Here is a 20314-nt window from a genome sequence, read left to right as displayed (position 1 = left end):
CCCCGCTCCAAAAAAAGAGAGAAGTTTCTACACTGGCTGAGTTCTGTCCCTTCTAGAACACATTGGCCTTCAGGTCCAGGAATTCCCAAGGTCAGGCTGCAGGTTGTTGGTGGCTGCCTAGGAAGTACTCAGGACTGTCTACATCTCCCCCCCCCCCCCGCTTCTCTCTCCTCCAAGCCAGGCTGGACCCCTCTAGTGGGGACTTCACTTACTGTTGGATGGCATTCAGGATCCCCCACATATACTGATCCACCTCTAGACCCTCAAGCAGAGCAGTTTTACTGAAAAAGAAGAACAAGGCTTGGTCTTTGCTCCTGGAGGCAGGGCACAGCCCACCCATCCCCACCATCCTGCCACTGCAGGTCCAAGTGCTACAGCACTAAGACCCGTGCCTCTGCAGGAGCCTGCTTCACCTGAGGGGTAAACAGAGCAGCATAGAGCCCCAAGAACAGGCAAAGTGAGCACCACTTACTTGCACACAGGACACCTCCAGGTCCCTCGCTCACAATTCAGTTGGAGGTATGACTCCAGGTCAAAGCACTGTGGAAACAGGAGACAGATAGGTAAGATCAGCACTCTCAGGAGACACCTTTGCCGTGGCTCTGGACCCCCAGGAGGAATGTCCTGCTGTGTCTACTGCTCCTGTGCAGCGGCCCTCACCTACCATTTCCCTGTCCTTGAAGCCCCTCTGGACCCTGCACCCCATCCAATTCTCACTGCCTTTGTCTCTTACTGAGGCCAGGAGCAGTGTAGCCTTTGGTAGTCCCTTTAGTACAGCTCAGGGAACCAGGACGAATCTGATCAAGTTCAGCAGTCTGTATCAGATAAAGCGATCACATCGCCTGTCAACACCTACACACTCAGAGGGAAGTCTGTCTGCCACTCAGCTTTCAGGATGAACCATGCTGTAGAAGACAGTATACCTGGGTCCTGTGATCCTTGCATCCCTGTTCTAGGACACATACCCTGGGCACCCCCCACCCTTTGCTGGCCTTCCTGAAAACCTGCTCAGGGCAGGTCCCTAAACCAGCTTGTGGTGTCTAGTCATAACGTTCTGCTGGCCTTCAATAGCTGATTGTCTAACTGTATTTTGGTACTACCACCACCAGGACCCAGAGATGGACCTGAAAGGAAAAAAGACACCTGAGAGCATGGCTGCCAATGGCCATGATGTCCTTCAGGGTCAGCAATAGGCCCTGTTGACCCCTCAGCTGGCCCCTTGTCACCCTGCCAATTCCATGCGCCTGCCTCAGAGGTGCATTTCCTGGGATTGCTCACCTGAACATGCTTGCAATCGTGGCCTCGAGCAGGCAGCTGTATGCGCCGGAACGTGATGGGGCACTTCAGAGACACCTTGATGGCTGTCTGCTCCACACCATCCTCCCCGTTGAGAGTTGTGTTGCCCGAGGAGGCGGCCACACTGCTGAAATTCCGCTTGACTGTGGGGGGAGGAGGCACATGGTGAGGGCTGGGTGTTCTGCTAAGGCTGGGTCTAAGCAAGTCCCTGAACGTGTTCTGGAAATCCCTGCCCCACCCCCTGCCCCACCTTCCACATGTGATGCATGAGGGAGAAAGGACTGAGGAGAGCCCCTTTTCTGAAGAACAGACTCCACCCTCGCTAGGAACAGGAACTTTCTGCAAAGCTCGCAGAAACCCAGTCCGGGTGCTCCTCTGATTTAACTGGGTCACCAAAAAGCCCTCAGGCACTTCTGCACTTAGTTCTGCGAGTGTAGGAATAAAAGCCAGACTGCACGGTGGTGTTCAAGGGCTCGAGCGGGGAACACTAAGAAACAGAACTGTAGATAGCCCACAAGAGGTGCTCTAGGGCTTGGCATCCTGGGCATTACCACCTCTTGGACCAGCCCCTCCCACCCGACTCACTTTTTGTGATGCAGTGCTCGGCAGGTAGTAGGCGCTTCTTGAGGAGGCCCTGCAGCACGGAGCGCACAGAGGGCCTGTGGACCAACTGCAGCACGAAGAGGTGAGACTGCAGAGAGAGCAGGAAGCTCAGTGTGACCCACAGTTCCCATACCTGCCCTGTCTGCAGCATATGTGACCCAAGCTCCCCCATGCCCAAGGGTTTATAGGACCTCAATGATGCCTCTTTAGGAGAGGGTACCCCAGGACGAGGGAGAAAGAGGGGCTTGGAAAGCAAAATGAGACCCAGGACTAAGAGGCTGGGTTTAGAAATGACTGTCTATGCTCCAGGCTAACATGGTAGAGTTTACACTGAGAAGTTTCCTGGCTGAGGTTACAGCACACATGGCACCAGGACTAGGCTCCAGTATATTCCTGTTCTCCTGTCCTAACTTCCCATCCTTCTTGTGGGCCCACCTCTGCCAACCTCCCGCTAGGAAGCCTTCTAGGATCATGGATTCCAACTGTCATGCTATGGTGCAGCCTCAGGAAGCATCCCCATCTCTAGGCTCAATTTCTTTGGCCTCATCCCCTCTGTATAGTCAGACAGGACCGAGTGTTTCCTTTTGGATCTTTCAGAGACACCAACAGAATAAGGCAGGCAATTTACTTCCCTGTTAAGTATCCCAGGGAAGCCCTGTGTCCCAGCCTCTGATTTCTAGGGACAGGGGGAGAGTTCTGCGGTGGTCTCAAATCACAGACATTGGAGGGATATGCAATGTGCCTGTGTGTGCACATGTGTGCACGAGGGAGTGCATGTATATATGTCTTCTCCACAACCCCTCTAAGACAACACAAATTGATTTAACTCCACATTTAGCAGAGGTGTGTATGGGGGGAGGTGGTGAGGATATGAAAATTTCAAATGAGGTAAGAGTAGATCACAGCTTTGGCCTGGCCATTGGAATGAGGTGCTTGCGCCTGGGGTGGCACCAAGGAATAAAGGGGAGGTGTGTGGAATCCCAATGGAGGCATAGTGCAAAGGAGAAACTACTAAGTATAACAGAAATGGCCAGAACACAGCAGCTTAGATCACTTTGGGGGTGGAGAACAATGTCCCAGGGTATGTATGCCTCAGGACTCAAGGGAGACCAAGGCAACGCTCCCGGTTCCGTCTGCCCACTCTACTCACACAGCAGCAGGCGGTGACAGTGATCTGGATGGTGTTACGGCCCGGCTGGCATACATGCTTGAGGTGCAGGGGCTTGTGGGAGGTCTTGTTGTCGCCTCGCTCGATCGTGAGGGGTGTGGCGTTGACGCTGACCTGCACGGAGGCTGGCCAGTTGGTGTTCATCTGCCGATCCTCATGATGGTAGCACTTGAACTGCAGTTCCAGGTCTGACCTGAGGAGAGCATGGGATGGGCACAATCATCCTGAGTTCCTAGGGACCCTGCCCCGGGGCCACAGCCTTCCCCTCCCTCACCCTAGAACAGCGGTTCTCAACCTTCCTAATGCTGCAGCCCTTTAATGCAGTTCCTCATGTGATCTCCGACCATAAAATTATTTTGTTGCTACTTCATAGCTGCTATTCTGCTACTGTTATGAATTATAATACAAATATCTGATATATGAGCCTCAATGGGGTTGAGACTCAGAGACTGAGAACCGTTGCCCTAGAGATTCTATTTCCCTACTGATTCAAATCCATCCTAACATCCCAAGCCCTTACATTTCCATGTAAGCCACTCCCATAGCCCTGGCTACCCTGTATGTCTTTGAGTGACTCTTTTTCCCTAAGAGTCAGAAGGGCAAAAGGAAAGATGTTTGACCAGACCAGCAGTAATGCTGATTGTGGCCTTGGGGCCATCTCCAGGTGGTGGCAGGAACAGCATCTCTGGCCCATTTTGTTTGTGTATTCTGAAGCCTCAGGACTCCCATCTTAGCAGCTCAGCTACTGTGTCCTGAATGTCCCTTCTGTTTTGCCTGTGACAGCCACTGGTTGTCCAAAGTTGTGTGATTTCAAACACACTGGGAGCAGAGAACCACTTCCAGCTCTTAGGATGCTCAACTAAGCAGCTGGGGAGGGATGGGGCTCTACGTCAGTCTCTGGGTGACCAAAGATCAGGAGGGCTTTTGGAATCTATAAGCCCCAATTCAAGTCTTTACTTTGTGTGTTGAGAACTCACATTCTTTAAGATACTCCTCCAGCCTCAGTCTTCCCTTCAATCAAAAGGAAAAGCCCTGCCTCCCAGACAGAGTCTGGCCCATGTCTTGCGCACAACCCTAAGGGTGAGCAGTACCAGACAGTGGTCACCTCCTTGCCATCTACAGAGCTTGGGGAGCCTACCTAGCCCAGTTCTGCTGTTCTCAACAGCCTCCTCTCATCACACTGGCAGCTTTGGCCACAAACCACGTTCAGGCTGATGGTGTTTCCTTTTGCTAATTCATCACCTTGACAAGATACCCTCTTCCGAGCCTTTAGGGCTCTGCTAGCCTCCCTACCGTCTGGAAAATCCTGTCAACACTTAGAACTAGGGTAAGAGCTATTCCTAGTTGTTGAGGCTTAGTCCCTCTCCTGTGGGTTCCTCGTGACATCCCCAGGGCTTTGCATAGTGCACGGCCCTATCAATGATGCCAAAGAGGTGATTGGCAGGAAGCTGCTGTTGGCACCTGTGCAAGGCAGCCGCCAGGCAGGTCACCTCACCTCCACATCAGCGTCTGATGAACCGTGGGCCGCAGGTGGAACACATGGTTGCTGACAGCCAGGTTGTGCTCCAGGCGGAAGGGCTCCAGAACCACGCCATCCCGCACAGGGAATGTGAGTCGTAGCTCATCATTGTGGTTGGCTGGGCAAAGACAAGGATCATATAAGTGGCAAGCACCCGGGGGCTGGAGTGGGACTCACTCACCCATGTGACATCACCTTGGGAAGCATGCTCAAAGAACATGAATGTGGGCCAAGAGCCCCAGAAAGTACTCATGTACTTAAGCACATGACTGAGAGTCTGTGGCTTCCTTTAGCTCAGCTGGCTCACCCCACCACACAGTCCCATTTCTCTCACTGGCCTCTCTGTCCCTGAAGCCCCAGGCTCTTCTTGGTGGCCAAGGGAGAGGAGGACTATGGACAGTCCAGCCCCCACACCAAATGTTCCAGGGAGAGAGGAATCCTTGCTTTCAGTCCCTCTGCCCTTTCTGCCTAACTCCTACCCAGGTAGCCCAGCTTCTGAACCCTCTGACCCTGCTCACTGGGGGCTCCAGATGGAGCTACCTGAAGAGGAATGGAAAATATGGGATCCTCACCTGGGGGTGGTGGCAGAGCGCTCATATTTGGCTTGATGTCAGGTGGGAAGGGTGGCTTGACATCTTGGCTGGGGGACAAGTAGGGAGGTATGCTGCTCCCGGGAGTCATGGGGGGTGTGGGGTTTCCTGGAACAGGTGAGTGGGGGTAATTTGCCACAGGAACCGGCCTGGGAGGCTGGGAAAAGATATCAGAAATAGGTTATAGACTCACAGGAAGACAACTGGTTGAAAATGTTCACATATACTCAACTGTCTGCATCAAAATCCAACCCCAGGGCTACTCCTCATCCCAAGGGAGGGGAGTCACCAGAGGACACTCCCACTTGCAGGATCCTTCTTCTTTTGGAGGACAGGAGGGACTGGGAAAGGACCCTACCCCTTTTCAAAATACTCTGCTCATCCCATCAGTCAAAGGGGACACATAGGCTGTGTACTAACGATTTGTCTAACCTACAGTAGAAAGGGCAGCTGGCCTCCCCACATTGTGATTCTAGTCCACATTCCCTGGACCTGCTGGGGGCAGGGAGAAGTCCCAGTCCCCAGGATCCTTTCTCTGTCTGATTATCTGTAGGGCCCATGCTTGTCCTTGGTGACCTAGCAGAGCAGTGGACTCTAGGTCCTGAGAGTATCTATGTCTCGGCAGATGACCAAGAAGTCTATTCTCCATCTGTGCATCCTACAAACATGCAGAGACGCTGGGGCAGGAAGGGAAAGTGTTCAAGCCACCCGCTGACACCTGCTGAGGGCCAGCTTGACTTTCTAAGACTAACACGGCACTCACCCTGTTGACGCTCCCTTGGCTGTAACTGCTGTAGCTGCTTCCAGAGAAGGTGTTATTCTGCCCATTAAACTGTTCTGGCTGTTGGAATAAAACAGGAATGAGTGGAGGGCAAAAGAGCCCCATGACCCCCTTGGAGACAGGAGTGTGCTGGGAAAGAGGGAACTAAGAAGGGTCTTGGGGACCAGGGTGGGAAGCAGAAGGCCCCAAGCTCTGCCTCTTTTTTCCACAGATGCAACTTTAGTAAGACTCCAGAACAGCAACAGGTAGGGTGCCGAAGTGGGAGTCAAGATGGCAACTAGACACAGCCATGGGCCACCCAAGCTGGCGCAGTGTAAACTATGGAGGGGTTTTCCCTTCTGAGAACGCATTTTGCAATAGTGGCAACGGAAAGGCTAAATGCTCACAGATCTTTATCACGGCAGCACTGTAAAAGTGAAAAAATGAGAGGCGAACACCGAGAAAGAAGTGAGGTAGGGTGTGATCAAGAACAGAGACACTCTGGAAAATAAGTAATAAGCATACAACGATGGGGGGGGCAGACTCAAGATTACAGAGGTAGTTTTGTTCTGTCCTTCAGAATTGTGCCGCCTCTGCCATCACTACCTCAAGTACTGTGAAGAAGAGAAAAGAGGACGGCCATCTGAACTCATGAGAACAGGGTCCTCCCCACAGATACAACTAAGCACCCAGAGAACAGGAGGATATCCCCCTGCCTCTTGATTCCTTCAGGAACACACACAGGATCAGAACGCTGTTGAAGACTGGGGTTAGAGATGTGAGTGACTGAAGTAAGGGGGGGACTCACCTTGTAATACTGCCCCATGTTGACCGTGGGGGGTGGGTACTGCCCAGTGCTGGGTTGGCTCGGCATCCTTTGTCCAGGGTAGTTGGGAGAAGTGAGTGGCCTTGGGGGGTTGGGAGTGGGGTATTGGCCTGGCTGGGTGGGGAACTGGCTGTTTGGTCCATATTGCTGGTTTCCATAGTTAGGCTGTAGGAACGGAGAAAGGTCAGGAGTAGGTCAGCAGTGATGTGTTATCAAGCAGATTACTTATCCAAATGCCAGGTCTGGGTTTAGCTTATTTTTTTTTTCCTCTAAAAAACATTCATATGCATATTTCCCACAAATATGTATGTGCACCATGTGTATGCCTGGTACCTGTGGAAGTCAGAAGGTATCAGTACCCCTGGAACTAGAGTTATGGATGGGTATGAGCCATCATATGGGTTCTGGTAGCTGAACCTGGCTCCTCTGCAAGAGCAATCAGTGCTCTTAACCACTGAACTATTTCTTCAACCCTGCCCCCAACTCCTCCTCTTAGCTCTGCTGTCTCCTACCCATCACAGGGAGAGAATGAGCCAGAAGGTATTGGAAGCCTCTGCTTTCTCTAATATCCAGGGAAACAACATTCTGCCTGTCCAAATCATGGCCACCTCTCCATGAAACTATTCTTTTGGAAGCCTGTGCCCTTGGAACTCCCCCCGATGCTCAGAGCTTCTCAGCTGTGTCTTTGAGGGGTTCAATCCTAAAGCACTCCTTCGTGTCTCCAAATCCTTGTGCCTCCTCAGGCTGTGTTCCCCATTGTGTCAGGGAGATGTAGGTCACAGAATTTACTTCTAAGAGGTGACAACCCTTGCAGCGAGGCTGATCTGGGTAGCACTGTCCTTATGTCTCACACTGAACAAAAACATCTAACCCAGTGTTCCATTCTGATCAGTTTCAACCCACTCTCCATACAGCTGTGGGAGAGCTAGTCACTGAAGAGGCCAGACAGCCCCTCCTGGAGAGGTGATTTAGAAAGGAGACAGTGCCACTTTCTGTCACTTTCCCTATCTGGAACAGTGGATGATCCAGGGCACCTGTGACGTAGGTATCGAGAACCGTCTTCCTGGAGTCAATGGTTCCTTTCCTGTCTATTCAAGAATATTCCCTGTCTAAGAATCTTTCATTATAGGCTCCAATCTAGTTGGTAACAATGTTCCAGTGCCTGGAAGTATACATCAGAGTGGGCAGTACTTAGGAACTTCTCATGACTTACTGTGGGACCCATTGGCTGCTCTGGGCCACAGTGAGCTCTCACCGTGGTATGAAATGGTTGCTACCCACATGTTCATGAGGCTACAGGAGTACTGTAGAGGGTCAAACATGACTTCAGCCTGCAACAAGGCTGTGACACTTCCAACATAGGATGAGCATGCTGCCATGAGGTGGAAGTCAGAGCTCCCAGACAGGGACCATCCAGCATTATAACCTGGACCATCTGGGAAGTAACAATGCTTTATGGAAGACTCCTTTGGTAAGAGCAGAGGGCTTGGCCTCAATCAGGATTCTTAATAAGCAAGTCTTCTTTGGCCTTAGGGCAGCAGCCTGGAGCTCAGAACATGCATGGCCAGTGTACCCACTGGTATATCAGGAGGTTGAGGGTAGGGTGTTAAGAAAAACAACTGTGTTGGGCTGTGCTCTGGGAGTGAAGCCATCAGCTTAAGGCCCCCACCCAAGGGCAACCAGAGCTGGGAGGTGACCCATGGACCTTTGAATTTCTCTCCCTGAACTGGTGCCCATTAGGTTGAGGCTCGGGGCTTGAGCTAGCCTCCTGGATGTACAGGAAGCACCTAGCCCCTACTCTTGAGCCTCAGGCTTAGGACACCTACACCAGTTACCACAACATCCCTTCTCTATGAGAGTGACTGCTAAAGGGACCTGTGGGGACATAGAGAACTTAGGCTCTTTGGGATAGAAATCTGATTCAGGCCACGGTCTTGACCAGCAAGAAGGACGTGATCTGAGAGGATGGAGAGCTGGGGTGCCATGTTCAGGAAGGGGCTTCATGGGGTGTGCCAAAGACAAACTTCACTCGGGTGGGCAGGGGGCATCTACTGGGCCAGGATCCTGATCTCTGTGTTGGCCAGCGGTTTTCTGAGTATCACTGAGGCCTGGTGACTTCCTTTCCCCCGACCTTACAGGGAGTTGGGGACAGTCTGCTGGGACTGTTTCTACCAGCGCCTCTGCTGGGTGACGTCAGAGCAGGTACTACTCCCAGCAGCGTAACTATCATGGAGTTAAACCCTTGGGACACACTGCTGTCATCTGATGGCCTCCCTGATACAGACAGCATGTACTAGAAGGTCTGGTGGTAGCCCTCGCTCCCTAGGCAGCTCCATGCACGAAGGTCCTCACCCAAAGTCATCCAGTCAGTATCTGAGCCTGGACAGGAGTGAGCAATCATTATGGTTTCTGCTTCCACACCTGTCTGCTCTAGGCAGAGCATTTCACAATGCCACTGCCCTCTGCCCACCAGGCAGCCTAGAGGCCATGGTGGACTGTCAATATCACTGATAAATAAATAATAAAAACCCCTGTGACTTGCTGGGGGGCTTTCACAATAGAAATGCCAAAAGTCAGGAGCTGAGGCTCCAACGCCTAACATTTAGTTCAAGTTCTCTGGCAGCCAAACTATGCCATTTCCAAGGCTCTGCCTATGGTCCTCATGTCAGGGCCCCTTCCTCTCCCATCTCCCATCTGCTGTCACACTTACCTCTCCTGGGTAGGGCCTCTTTATGCTCTGAATAGGAAGGGACTGGGGCCGGGGGCCTGGGTAGGTCTGCTGGGGCATCCTTTGCCCATGTGTGCCAAAGGGGCTGATGCCAGGTGGTCGGGGCTGGTTCATGCCCATGGGAGGGCCGCTCATCCCCGAGGGTGTCATGCCAGCTGCCATGCTGGCAGGGTTCATGCTGCCCCCCATGGAGGCAGGCCCCCGAGGCCCGGGTTGGTTCATGAATTGGCTGTTATACGCCTGGGTGGGACCCATCTGGAAAGAGGAACACACCTTCAACGGGAGAAGAAGAAAAAAAAAAAGAATAAAATGCCACATGCATTGAAAGTGCAGGGAGGGAAGGTTAGGGAACTAAGAGGGAAGGGACACTTTCCCAAGTGGCTGCAGCAAGAAACTGGGAAGTCTCCAGGGCTCACTGTTGCCCTCTGCAGGTCTCTTGGGAAAATGCAGCTAGGGTTTGGGTAGGACAAGGAGCAGTCACTCCAATGCACAGGCAGCATTCCCAGGGAGGCAGGCAGGGGACAGGTAAGTGGGCAGGGATGGGAGTGGGCAGGGAGGACACAGGAAGAGGAGGCGGATGAGGATGGAGGCTGAAGCCCTTTCCTGAAAGCCGTGGCCTTGCCCTTTGTCAGTGGTCAATGGATACACACCCTCTATACACTGAGTGTGACTAACACAGCCCACTTCCTCCTGCCCACCCTGTATCCTTCCTCCATGCTTCTGCCCTGCATAGTGGTGGGGCTCCCCTTTCCACACCCCACCCTATCCTTCTGAAGGCCAGAGGATCTGTGATAAGGCCTGGGTGAAATCCACAAAGGAGGTTAATAGGACAATAGTGGCCTCAGAGGTGATTGGGGACAGGCTAGTAACAAAGTGATTTTAGGCAGAGCCTACTGTTGGGTAACCAGGAAGTCAGAAACCAACAGGGGACCTCTTCCCCATATGCACACATGAGCTACCATCCCACGCAGAACACAGCACACCAAAAACCCCTGCCACACCCAACCATGCCACCACACCCACACCCCAACATACACCCTTTTAGGGACTTCCAAGGAGATGCATGTCACCTACACTCAAGACTTCCCCAGTCTGGGTGAGGCCAGACCAGGAGGCAAGAACCCTTACCGGTCCATACTGGTTTATATCCTTGTTCTGTGTCTCTTGCAAGGCTGCCACTGTAGCTGTGGCTGTGGCAGTGGCTGTGGCGGCGGCTGCTGCTACTGCAGCTGCTGCTGCAGCAGCAGCTGGTTGGGTAAAATCAGCAGGAGGCCGGGTGTGTGGAGGGATGCCCATGCCGGCAGGGGCACTAGGACCCCCAGGGTAACTGTAAAGGAGAAGCAGGGAGGAGACAGAGAGTAATCAAATCTAAAGCTGAACCTGGGACATGCTCGGGGCTGGGAGGAACACTACAGGGTTCTATCCACGCATTCTGTGCACCCAGCTTGTGGATATGAGGCCCCGCAGGAGATCTGGGACTCCTGAGGTTGGCAGCTATTCTTGCTACTAGTGATAACTAGGTCACTTGTTCCTCGAATTTTAGTTACCTGGTGCTAAAGGTTTCCAATAGCCTCTCTGCTTTTCCCTTGGCCACCACAACTTATCTTCTAGTGGATGCTGACCTGAGAATTGTATGGTGCTGTGTGGCAGAGGTGTGGATGTGGTTTTTTTTTCAGATTATTAATCGATAGTGATCGATTCCTTATTGATCGCTGATCGATTGATCGCTAGCAGCGCCAAAGGGACTTGAACCTGGGTCCTCTGGCACTAGAGCAGAGCGTTAGGCGCTCCTAGCCGCCGAGTCACGGCTCAAGCTGCTTGGATGTGGGTTTTGAACTACAAGGCCAGAAACCCAGTAACTTTATCCTTACAGCTAGGTGGACTGAGGTCAAGGTGCCTAGACAGGGAAGGGTGGCTAGCCTGCTTCTGCCCCTTCACTGATGCAGTCTGAACTGTTGGGGGCTCTAATCTCTATTTCGTCTTTCCTCTACAGGTCAGTAAGACTTAAGGAACTTGGAACAAGTGAAGCCCATTGTCACTGTTCTTCAGGTCTGCCAGTTCACCTTACTGACTTACAAGGAAGTGAGAATGTAGTCTTTCTACCCCACTGTCCTCATATCCTGGACCAAGCAACATGAAGCTGGAATTCAAGTCAGAGTCCTTTCTGGATGTAGGCAGGAGGGGAGAGCTAACATACCACTGCAGAAGGACACCACCCAGATTGGTCACTCACCTGGCTCCGAAGCCTCCGCTGCCAGGGTAGCCGGGTCGGCCATACATGTTGGGTTGGATATAGGGTTGTGCAGGGCCAGCTTTGGTGGAGAACTGTTGCTGCTGCCCTGCGAATTGTGGGGAGTTGAGGCCAGGGTTGCTGGTGCTCATGCCTGATGCCATGGGGTTGCCACCTGGATTCATAGGGTTGTTGGCATTGGCCATAGGGTTCCCGAGGACCTGTAAACAGAAAGAGTGGCTATCACCGAGGTCAGTACCTGAGGTAGTGTGGACAAAGAGAGACGAGACGAGAAGAGGAAGGAAAAAGAGCAAACCACCACAGGGCGGGCACAACAGAGAGAAGCATGGGGTATCTTGAATAGTCCCCAGGATCAAAATGGATCCAAAGGAGAGGGCTGAGAACTTCGGCCGGGACGGAGTGAGGCAAAGGGATAGCCAAGGCTCACAAAGTCAGCTCAAGTGCTCCCCAGGCTCCCGAGAGGGGTGTAAGGTACTTGGCAAGCACAAGCTCTGTCCATAGGGCCTGGGTGCCTAGCGGTTGTCTGTGGGTGTTCAGGGAAGTATGATAGCCCTCTCAGGATGGCCCAGCCCAAATCCAGCAGTAGGAGACCCTCTGTTAGGGCAGAGGTAAGGAGGAGAGAGAAAAGAGGAAGAAACAAGAATGAAAGCAGGCTTGATTAGGAAGGCAACTGGGGGTTTGTAAGGCCAAGGCACACTTCACTGAAAGGTAACATCTTGGTAAAACCTAATCCAGACCTTTCAAGGTCAAGGGTTCCCAGCTTAGAAGTCTGAGGTCAGTGACACATAGGGGGTTTGTTTACACTACTAGAGTAAACATGGCCTCAGAAGAGAACCCCTTTCTCCCAGAAGGCCTTGCAATGGGGATGGTCCTTAGAGACCCAGCTGTGGCCCTCCTGAGGCAATGTGTACCCTTTCTGAAGTGATAACGGTCTGCAGCTGGGTATGTCCTAAAACTGGCTTCAGACCGTGAGGAGGGCTGTCATGGCATGGTGCCCTGGAGAACCTCCCCGCTAGTGGGGAAGGAGATAGGGACATTTGTGCCTAGGCGCCATGGCAGGGAGCAGGACAGGTTCTTACCTGACTCTGGGATGTGTTGGTCACTCCCCACACCGTGGTGACCACGGACAGGGAGCCGGGAGGCTGATTGGTGTTCTGCTGCCAAGGGACCGAGTCATAAGGAAATGACCCATCACTGCAGAGAGAGAAGAGGTCTTTAGAGCTGGGGCAGAACTTAGGTGACAGTGGACAGTGTCTTCACCTCACCATCCTAGCTCACTCTTGCCCCGGTGAGCCCTGCGACCTCAGATTATGACAGCACTTGATGCGGAAAAGATGCCCCCTCCATGGCATCTTTGGGACCCTTGCCCATCACTGCAGGGGCCATACCTGTGGTGACTGCTTTAACAGGGCCCACAGTCCAGCAGCTATGCAGTGAAGAAACCAGAGTGACCTAAAGCTCGCTCTAAGCTCGTTCTTCAAGCATGTTTATCGCCCACGACCCTCCAGAAACAGTCAGGACCCAGGCACAGCCTTTTCCAGGGACAGCCTGGGCCCACTTTATAGAGGCCACAACTTGCTCTTCTCCTTGTTCTCAGCACCTCATGACCAACTAGCTGCTCAGTCCTACTGACCTGGTCTTTGGAATTCAGGCTTAGGTCGCCCTGTCACCCTTCCTCTGGGCCCAGGACCAAGCAAGCAAAGCCTGCCTGGCTGCCCTACCCCATACCCCCACCCCCAGACCCGTGCACACCCCTGACTGGCTAAGACCTTCCCTTGCCTACAAGTCAGCACCACCAGCTTCCAGTGTTGAATGAGCAAAGTTCAAATGCATTCCAGAATGATCTATCTCACCAGCTCACTCCCAAGCCTGCACTCACCTCCTCACCCAGTCCTGTACTGGTCACCTATACAGGGCACTCCTTCTAAGGAGCCCACCATACACATCAGTTGATGTGGGATTTCCCTCTGTTATGCTGGGAATATCACTGGTTAATAAAGGACTGCTTTGAGCCTATAGCAGAGCAGAGCAGAAAGAACTAGGCAGGGAAAACTAAAGTGAATGCTGGGAGAAAGAAGGCAGCGTCAGGGAGAAGCCATGTACCCCTGCCAGAGACAGACTCCGGAACTTTACCTGGTAAGCCAAGCCACGTGGCAATACACAGATTAATGGAGATGGGTTAAATTAGTGTGTAAGAGTTAGCCAATAAGAAGCTAGAGCTAATGGACCAAGCAGTGATTTAAATAATAGTTTCTGTATGATTATTTTGGGTCTGAGCAGCCGGGGACCAACAAGCGGCTTCCTGCAACAATCAGCAGCTAGGAATCCACTTCCTCCAATCCAGTCTCGGGTTTACAGCCAGCATTCGGGGAGGCCTTCCAGCTAGCCAAAGTGATGTGGGAGGAGTAAGAGGGACCGGAAGTGAGTTCCAGCATTAAGATTAGCCAGTTCACTGCAGTTCAACTGCCCTTCCTCAGTGAGAGCCGTAAGACATCATACCTGTGCCCTAGAGCAGCAGAACACCCTCATCTGTGACACCCTCTCCCCTGGATCTGCCCCCGCTGACCTGCGCTCACGTCCTTCCTGTTTCTCTGCAAAGTCACCCATCTCAGGTCACATAAAGGAGCAGCCCACGCTGTCTTTTCCGTAGTTTTTTTTTTTTTTTTATAGCACCTCACCACTCTTGGTATCACATGTTTGATAGTTATCTTCCCAGCCTCTACTCCAGAATCTAGAGTAAACCGAATCCAGCAGTTTTGTAGGACAGAGTGGATTAAAGGCCAGTGGCCAAACAAGCTGGACAGGGGCCAGGCCTTGAACTAGTCCCAAACGGGGGGTGGGGGGATGGGGGGGTGGGGGTGGGGTGGGGTAAGCAGTACTGAGCAAAATTTGTATTTTCTAGACCACAGTGGCTGAGTTCTGTGGCCTCTCTTCTCACCCTTCAAGGTGGTTAGAGTAATTCCCCCTCAAACTGTTCTGGACCCTACTGTCTGACCTGAAAAGCAGTCTTGGACATGTCCCTCACTAGCTCAGCCCACAGGGCTCCCTTGAGGTAGGTTCCTGCACTCTGATTTGTGAGACAGAGAGCATGTTCTCATGCATTCCTCAAACACAGTCGTGGGTCCTGACACCCAGTCAGGATTAGGGAGCAGACCACAGTGAATTGAGGTGGAGCTCAGATGGGACAGTGCTTGACTAGCTTTGATTTTTGGCATTGCACAAACAGCCAGGAGAGAAACGCTGACAGTAAGTCTATGATCTCAAGAGTGAGAGACAGGAGAATCTCAAATTCAAGGTCATCCTTGGCTACATGGGAAGTTTGAGTCTATCCTGGGCTGTATGAGACCCTGTCTCAAAAGCAAAAACCAAACAAAGAACAACCAAATCCTAAACCCAAATTAAAGAACAGAAAACACAGTTAGCCTACAGTGAGGATGAATACTGTTCTCTCAACGCACCTGCCACTGTAGACTGAGAATCAGCACCAAGAGGCTCAGTCAAGTACATCAGTGTGAGCACAGGCCTGGGGGGCAGAGCAGGACACATTCCAAGAGGATAAAGAGGTGTCCTTAAAGTGACGCAGGCTCATTATTCTGCATCCCCTTGTTTCAAGGGCAAAGAGCAGGGCTAGAACGAGGAGAGAAACAGGGTATGGCTGACTAGGCGGAACAGGGCCCAGGAGCAGAGGTGGCTGACTGGGGACTAAGTGTAGCCCGTGAGAGTGAGCCTAAGGCCAGCCAGAATGGGCATCTCTGCTCCTCCAGGGAAGGACAAGTCACAAGCTGGCAAACGGGGCCTGGCTGGGAGACCTTGCAGGCCATGTTTTCACAAAAGAAAGAGAAGACTCCTAGCTACCCATTGTCCTGCTAGACTCCCATTTGGGGTGTGTGGGCAGACACAAGTCCTCCAGTGACCAAATAAAGCAAAAGTCTGTCTTTCCCCCACCATACCCCGTCCCTCAGAACTGCTTCATAAGCTCCCCACAATCTTCCAGGCCAGAGCTGGATTCAGGTTCTAACACAGCAGCTTGACAGGCTTAGGGGGGGCCCTGTCTCTCACCACCTGGTACTGCATCTGAGGTCCCTACTATCCCCAGCACCACGGCTGGGCAGAAATCAGCTTCTTCCTGTTCCATCCTACTCACAACCAGCAGAGACAAAGCTAGCCAACATTCCTGAAGTGGGCACTCCACTGCCTGGCGAGCAGGTTCACTGTCCCAGAGCAAAGGTGGCCATAAACTTAGCATGCAACAGGGCCTATGGGTTGCTGAATGCACACTGGAGAAGCAAGCAACAGGCACAGAGAAGGGTGGCCTTGGACCTCACGACAGAGATGGCATCCACCAGCACTCTGTATGACTCATCGCCTCCACAGGCACCCACAGCATTAAGCCTATAATGTGTCACCTCTGTCTGGACTCTCACGTCTACCTTTCTTTGTGCCCAAGATCAAGGACAACCCAAGCTCTTGTGCTAGCAGGGAAGAGGGGCTAGCTGGGATAAGAGGAGACTAAGTTACAAAAAGGTCCGGGGGTGGGGGCTCTGGGAAGGGTGTCTCAAGGCCTCCTTCTCTGACCAGCACTGTTTATTAATCTATAGTATGGAGAGTCCAGATGGGTACCTGGCAGTTTGGGGTCACCTGTAAGGAGCTCCTCCCCTGACCCACACAACTGTCCTAAAGAGGGATAGTCAGAGCCCCCAAGGACCTGATAACCCCTCTATGGAAGTTCCAATCATGTCACAAACTGCCCCCAGACCTACTCCTGCCCTTGCAAACCTGCTCCGAAATCTTGTCCCTCTCGAGAGGGGCTGGGCTGTAGAAGGGCATCTCGTGCGCCTGCCAAGTGTCTCCTGCTTTAGGTGCTGCATTTGCATCTCAGGCCAGGGCAGCTGTCACCGTGGCTCTACTTTGACCAGTTCCAGGTTCCCTGCATCCTCCCAGGAAGCCTTGGTATACTGGCTTGAGCTCTGCTCACCCCCTGTTGCACTGGAGATGTGAGAGACTTCCTGCCTTGGGCTTGGACTCCCTGGGACCTGGGGTGATGTCCAAACACACCCAGGATGCAGGATGCTTGTGTGCATCAAAGGCAAAGGGAATGGGAAGGGGTCACAGCCCAGGGGATGTTGGGAACAAACTCCAAACTGTTTGCAAAGCCACTGCCAATGGCCTAGGGCAATTTCTGTGATCTTGATCTTAACAAGAAGTCAGTCTCCTCTTCCTTACCTGGAAGCATTCCTAGTGTCAGGCAGACAGACCCTAACCAACTGTCCATTGTCTCTAGTCCTCCAGTCTGGCTACAGGGTAGGTACCTACATTTACTCAATATTCTGAAGCTAGGAGTGGGCATTCCTGTCTGTCAAGTAAAAGGTTGTGTAGATTTTGTTCTTCTTTTCCTTTCCTTTTTTAGCTAGTGAACTCCTACTCATACCTCAAAGCCTAGTCTGCATCTTGCCTTTCATGACTTTCTGTCATTAAACCAATGGCATTTTCCTTTATTTCCCCCCTACTTCTTGCATAGAGCCCTTCACATCAAGTCCCAATAGATGGTTTATATGTCTGTGTACCAGCTCGGAAGGCATTGGTGGAGGCTTGTGAGATATGAGAAAATGAGCTGGGCCTGGATGAGGGCACCTGGATCTCCTTGTGCAAGTCACACAAATATTCAGGCAAGCCAGGAGGAAAGCAAGCTGCATTCTTTCTTTCCTGAACTGTGACAGCCGCTTTGGGAGAAAGTGACTATTAGGGTATTATCTTAATTAATTTCCCTGATCTGGCTGTACTGGTACCAGCTCTGTGCAAGGCTGTTTTGCAGGTCAGGGAGCTAATGCTCCAGTCTTTTTAATTTGGGGAGACCATTACAAGTGTCTCCATCATTACAGTTCTTAGACTTCACCTCCCCCAGCTCACTGTGTGAAACAGGGTGTGAGCATTGCCCAGCAGGGAGCAATGGAATCTCAGTGATCAGGGCTGTTAGTGACCACCGTGGATCGGCAGCTTTCTTCTCTGGGTTTTTCTTAAATAATTAAAAAACAATTAGCTGGTTGTAGTGGTCCATAGCTCTAATCCCAGCACTCAGGAGGCAGAGGCAAGTAGATTTCTGTAAGTTCAAGGCCAGTCTGGTCTACATAGTGTAGTGAGTTCTAGGTAGGATAGCCAGAGATACACACACACTGAGACCCTATCTCAAAAAAAAAAAAAATCACAGTCCATACATGTAGAGGTCAGAGGGCAACTTGTAGAACTGGTTCTCTCCTTCCACCATGGCCTGATTCTAACTGTCAAGCTTGAGGGTAGGGGCCTTTGTCCACTGGGTTTTCTTGATGGCAAAGAGCCTACTACCAACACAGGCTGGTATAGGCGGGCAAAGGAACTACACATAAGAATTGACTACCTTTAGTTTTACTTTCTGTAGGGCTGGCAATTGAACCCAAGGCCCTGGGTATGCAAAACAAGCACCCTACCACCGATCCCCTCCCTCTGCTCTAAAGGGGCCATTTTCACTTACTATTAGCTGGCAATAAAGGACCTGTCAAGAGAGTATTGGACTAAGGTTTGGGGGACACACAAGCTCCTGGGGATCCCCATATACCAGACTTGGTCCTGTGATTTTTCATATAGATGAGGAAACTGAGGGTCAGAGAGGCTGAGAACTGCTTAAACTCACAGCAACAAGACAGCAGTCTGGCTCCAGGTCATGGCCCTACCCAGCACAGCAGAGCCTCTCTAGTACTGTAGCAAATCCCTGGCCCTGGAGGAGGAGCAAGATTACCCTTGATCTCAGAGGCTCCAGCAGCTTTGATTGTAATCAAATTAATAGATAAACAAGATTTATTAGACTCTTAATTAGCTTTGCAACACCCATTTGCATACAGACAATGTGCTAATCACAAATGGCTTTTTAAACCACTCATTAAAAACCTAGATGAGGAAGCAGAAGTTGTTGGGATAAAGTCAAGATAACCTCAGGGATGCCAAAGGTGCCCTTCTGCCCCGACAGTGGCTAGATCCTCCGGGCGCCTTTCAGCTTCCATCTTGGAGTTATGAGGATGGGGAAGGCATGTAATATGCTCTGTGTCTCTCTAAGTGCAAGATGACCTTGATACGGCCAATGGCGAAGCTAAAACAGGATCTGAGGGCTTTGACAAGCTATAGTTAGTTCTCGTTCTTCGGAAGGTCAGTTACTCTCACAAAGTGCCTTGGGAGTAGCCTGGTTCCTCCCTGTATCGCTTGCATGGCAGTACCATGTCTCTTTGGGACTTCAGGGGCTCAGAGAGATCAAGAGCTTTGGTGGGGGGCACAGCCCAGCCCAAGAGGAAAGCCTTACACTGCGGGGCCACCACATCTTCATGGTTTGCAGTGAATATGACAGTGACTTCAGTCACAGAAATACTTTGGTCCTCAGGGGCCCTCCAGACCTCTGGGTTCAGGTAGGGATTCCAGTCCCTGGTTCCTCCCTTCTGCTTGTTTTAGAGCCTTTGAGTTGAGGACCTAGAGTCTCTGAACCCCTGGATCCTCTGGGTACCACACCCCAGACTTCGTAGTGAACATACTGTGCTCCACCCTTAACGAGGTCAAAGCCCCTTTGAAGATGCCAGAGTTGGTGTCTCAATTGCAAAGGCTCTCTCTTCAACTAAGCTTCCATGTTCAGGAATTTACACCAGAGGTTTAACAGGTGCTGGGGACCCTCCACAGTTCCCTTGGAAATGAGAGATTCATTCCACAGGAACATGCATAAAGGTACACGGAAAGACTTGTCAGCTCCTGGTTGCTGAATATCCTCACCATTAGCGGTGGGCTTGGAGAAGGGTCAGGGACTGACCACTCTTCAACAGCTGCCCCACCATAACGCGGGAGCACGGTGGTAATTACCTAAGGTAAGGATCAGAGCAGGGCATAGACTGTTTCAGAACCCTCGAACCCAGCAAACAACTAATCACTCACTACCCCTGAACATGCTATTCTGTGCTCTCTTCACCCCTAACAGCTGTGTGTTCTTGGGCAACTCATTTTCCTACTCTCAGCCAGGTTTTAGCTGCCTTCTAAGTTCTGGAACGTTGCTATGCTCCCAAGAGGAACCTTCATTCAGTTCAATAGATCAGACTCAACCCCAATCAATACCCAGCAAGTCTCCAGCTCTCCAGCCTGTCTCCAAAAGGCCTCCAGAGGCCACAGAATACGTGCTACCTAAGACAAGCTTAAAGACCTAGGTAACACGTATTCTGTGGCCTCTGGTTATTGTCCATTATCCCGCAGGCCCAAGGCCCTCAATCTGTCATGCCGGCAGAGTTAGCAGGACCTGGGATGCTGGCCAGCGGCTTTTCAGACACAGTACTTTTAGGTATAGACAGTTTGAGGTCACAGAATGCAGGTGCCTTTTCCTCAGCCTGGATTTTCCATGGTCACGATACCTTACCTTCAGGCAACTGCCAACAGTCAGCCCTGCCTGCTCCTCCTAGAACCCAGGCTTCCTTTCTGCCCTCCTTTATCTACCAGCTCCGAATTTTGCCCATGAACCTCCCTCCTCTGTTGGTAGATTCAGCTTCTGCGAAAAGAGACTCCTCGCCTTTGTTTGA

At 51.8% G+C, this 20314-nt stretch overlaps 1 protein-coding gene and 1 long non-coding RNA gene across 7 annotated transcripts in view; one reads left to right on the top strand and one right to left on the bottom strand.

The window, feature by feature from the left end:
- Positions 1-20314, bottom strand: part of Zmiz1 (zinc finger MIZ-type containing 1) — a 202740-nt gene that overhangs the window by 10453 nt on the left and 171973 nt on the right. For 5 of the 6 annotated variants that reach the window (XM_087906214.1, XM_087906211.1, XM_087906212.1 and 2 more), the window contains 13 exons: positions 12821-12935; positions 11724-11941; positions 10619-10817; positions 9473-9763; positions 6745-6927; positions 5940-6017; positions 5159-5333; positions 4563-4704; positions 3050-3260; positions 1882-1987; positions 1279-1439; positions 473-540; positions 213-281 (listed from right to left, as the gene is read on the bottom strand). In XM_087906214.1, the coding sequence (XP_087762340.1) occupies positions 213-281; positions 473-540; positions 1279-1439; positions 1882-1987; positions 3050-3260; positions 4563-4704; positions 5159-5333; positions 5940-6017; positions 6745-6927; positions 9473-9763; positions 10619-10817; positions 11724-11941; positions 12821-12935 (2016 nt within the window). The remainder of the gene's footprint in view (positions 1-212; positions 282-472; positions 541-1278; positions 1440-1881; positions 1988-3049; positions 3261-4562; positions 4705-5158; positions 5334-5939; positions 6018-6744; positions 6928-9472; positions 9764-10618; positions 10818-11723; positions 11942-12820; positions 12936-20314) is intronic. The other variant, XM_087906213.1, reaches the window with a different exon arrangement.
- LOC148122055 (uncharacterized) lies at positions 6520-11641 on the top strand. Its single transcript, XR_015737868.1, has 2 exons — positions 6520-6714; positions 11484-11641. It is a non-coding gene; the product is annotated as an uncharacterized LOC148122055 (long non-coding RNA).

This window comes from Myodes glareolus, chromosome 5, assembly GCF_982192425.1.
Source record: "Myodes glareolus chromosome 5, mMyoGla1.1, whole genome shotgun sequence".
Taxonomy (NCBI): Eukaryota; Metazoa; Chordata; class Mammalia; order Rodentia; family Cricetidae; genus Myodes; species Myodes glareolus.
The sequence above is the reverse complement of the archived record's forward strand: the minus strand, read 5'-3'. Positions and strand labels throughout refer to the sequence as shown.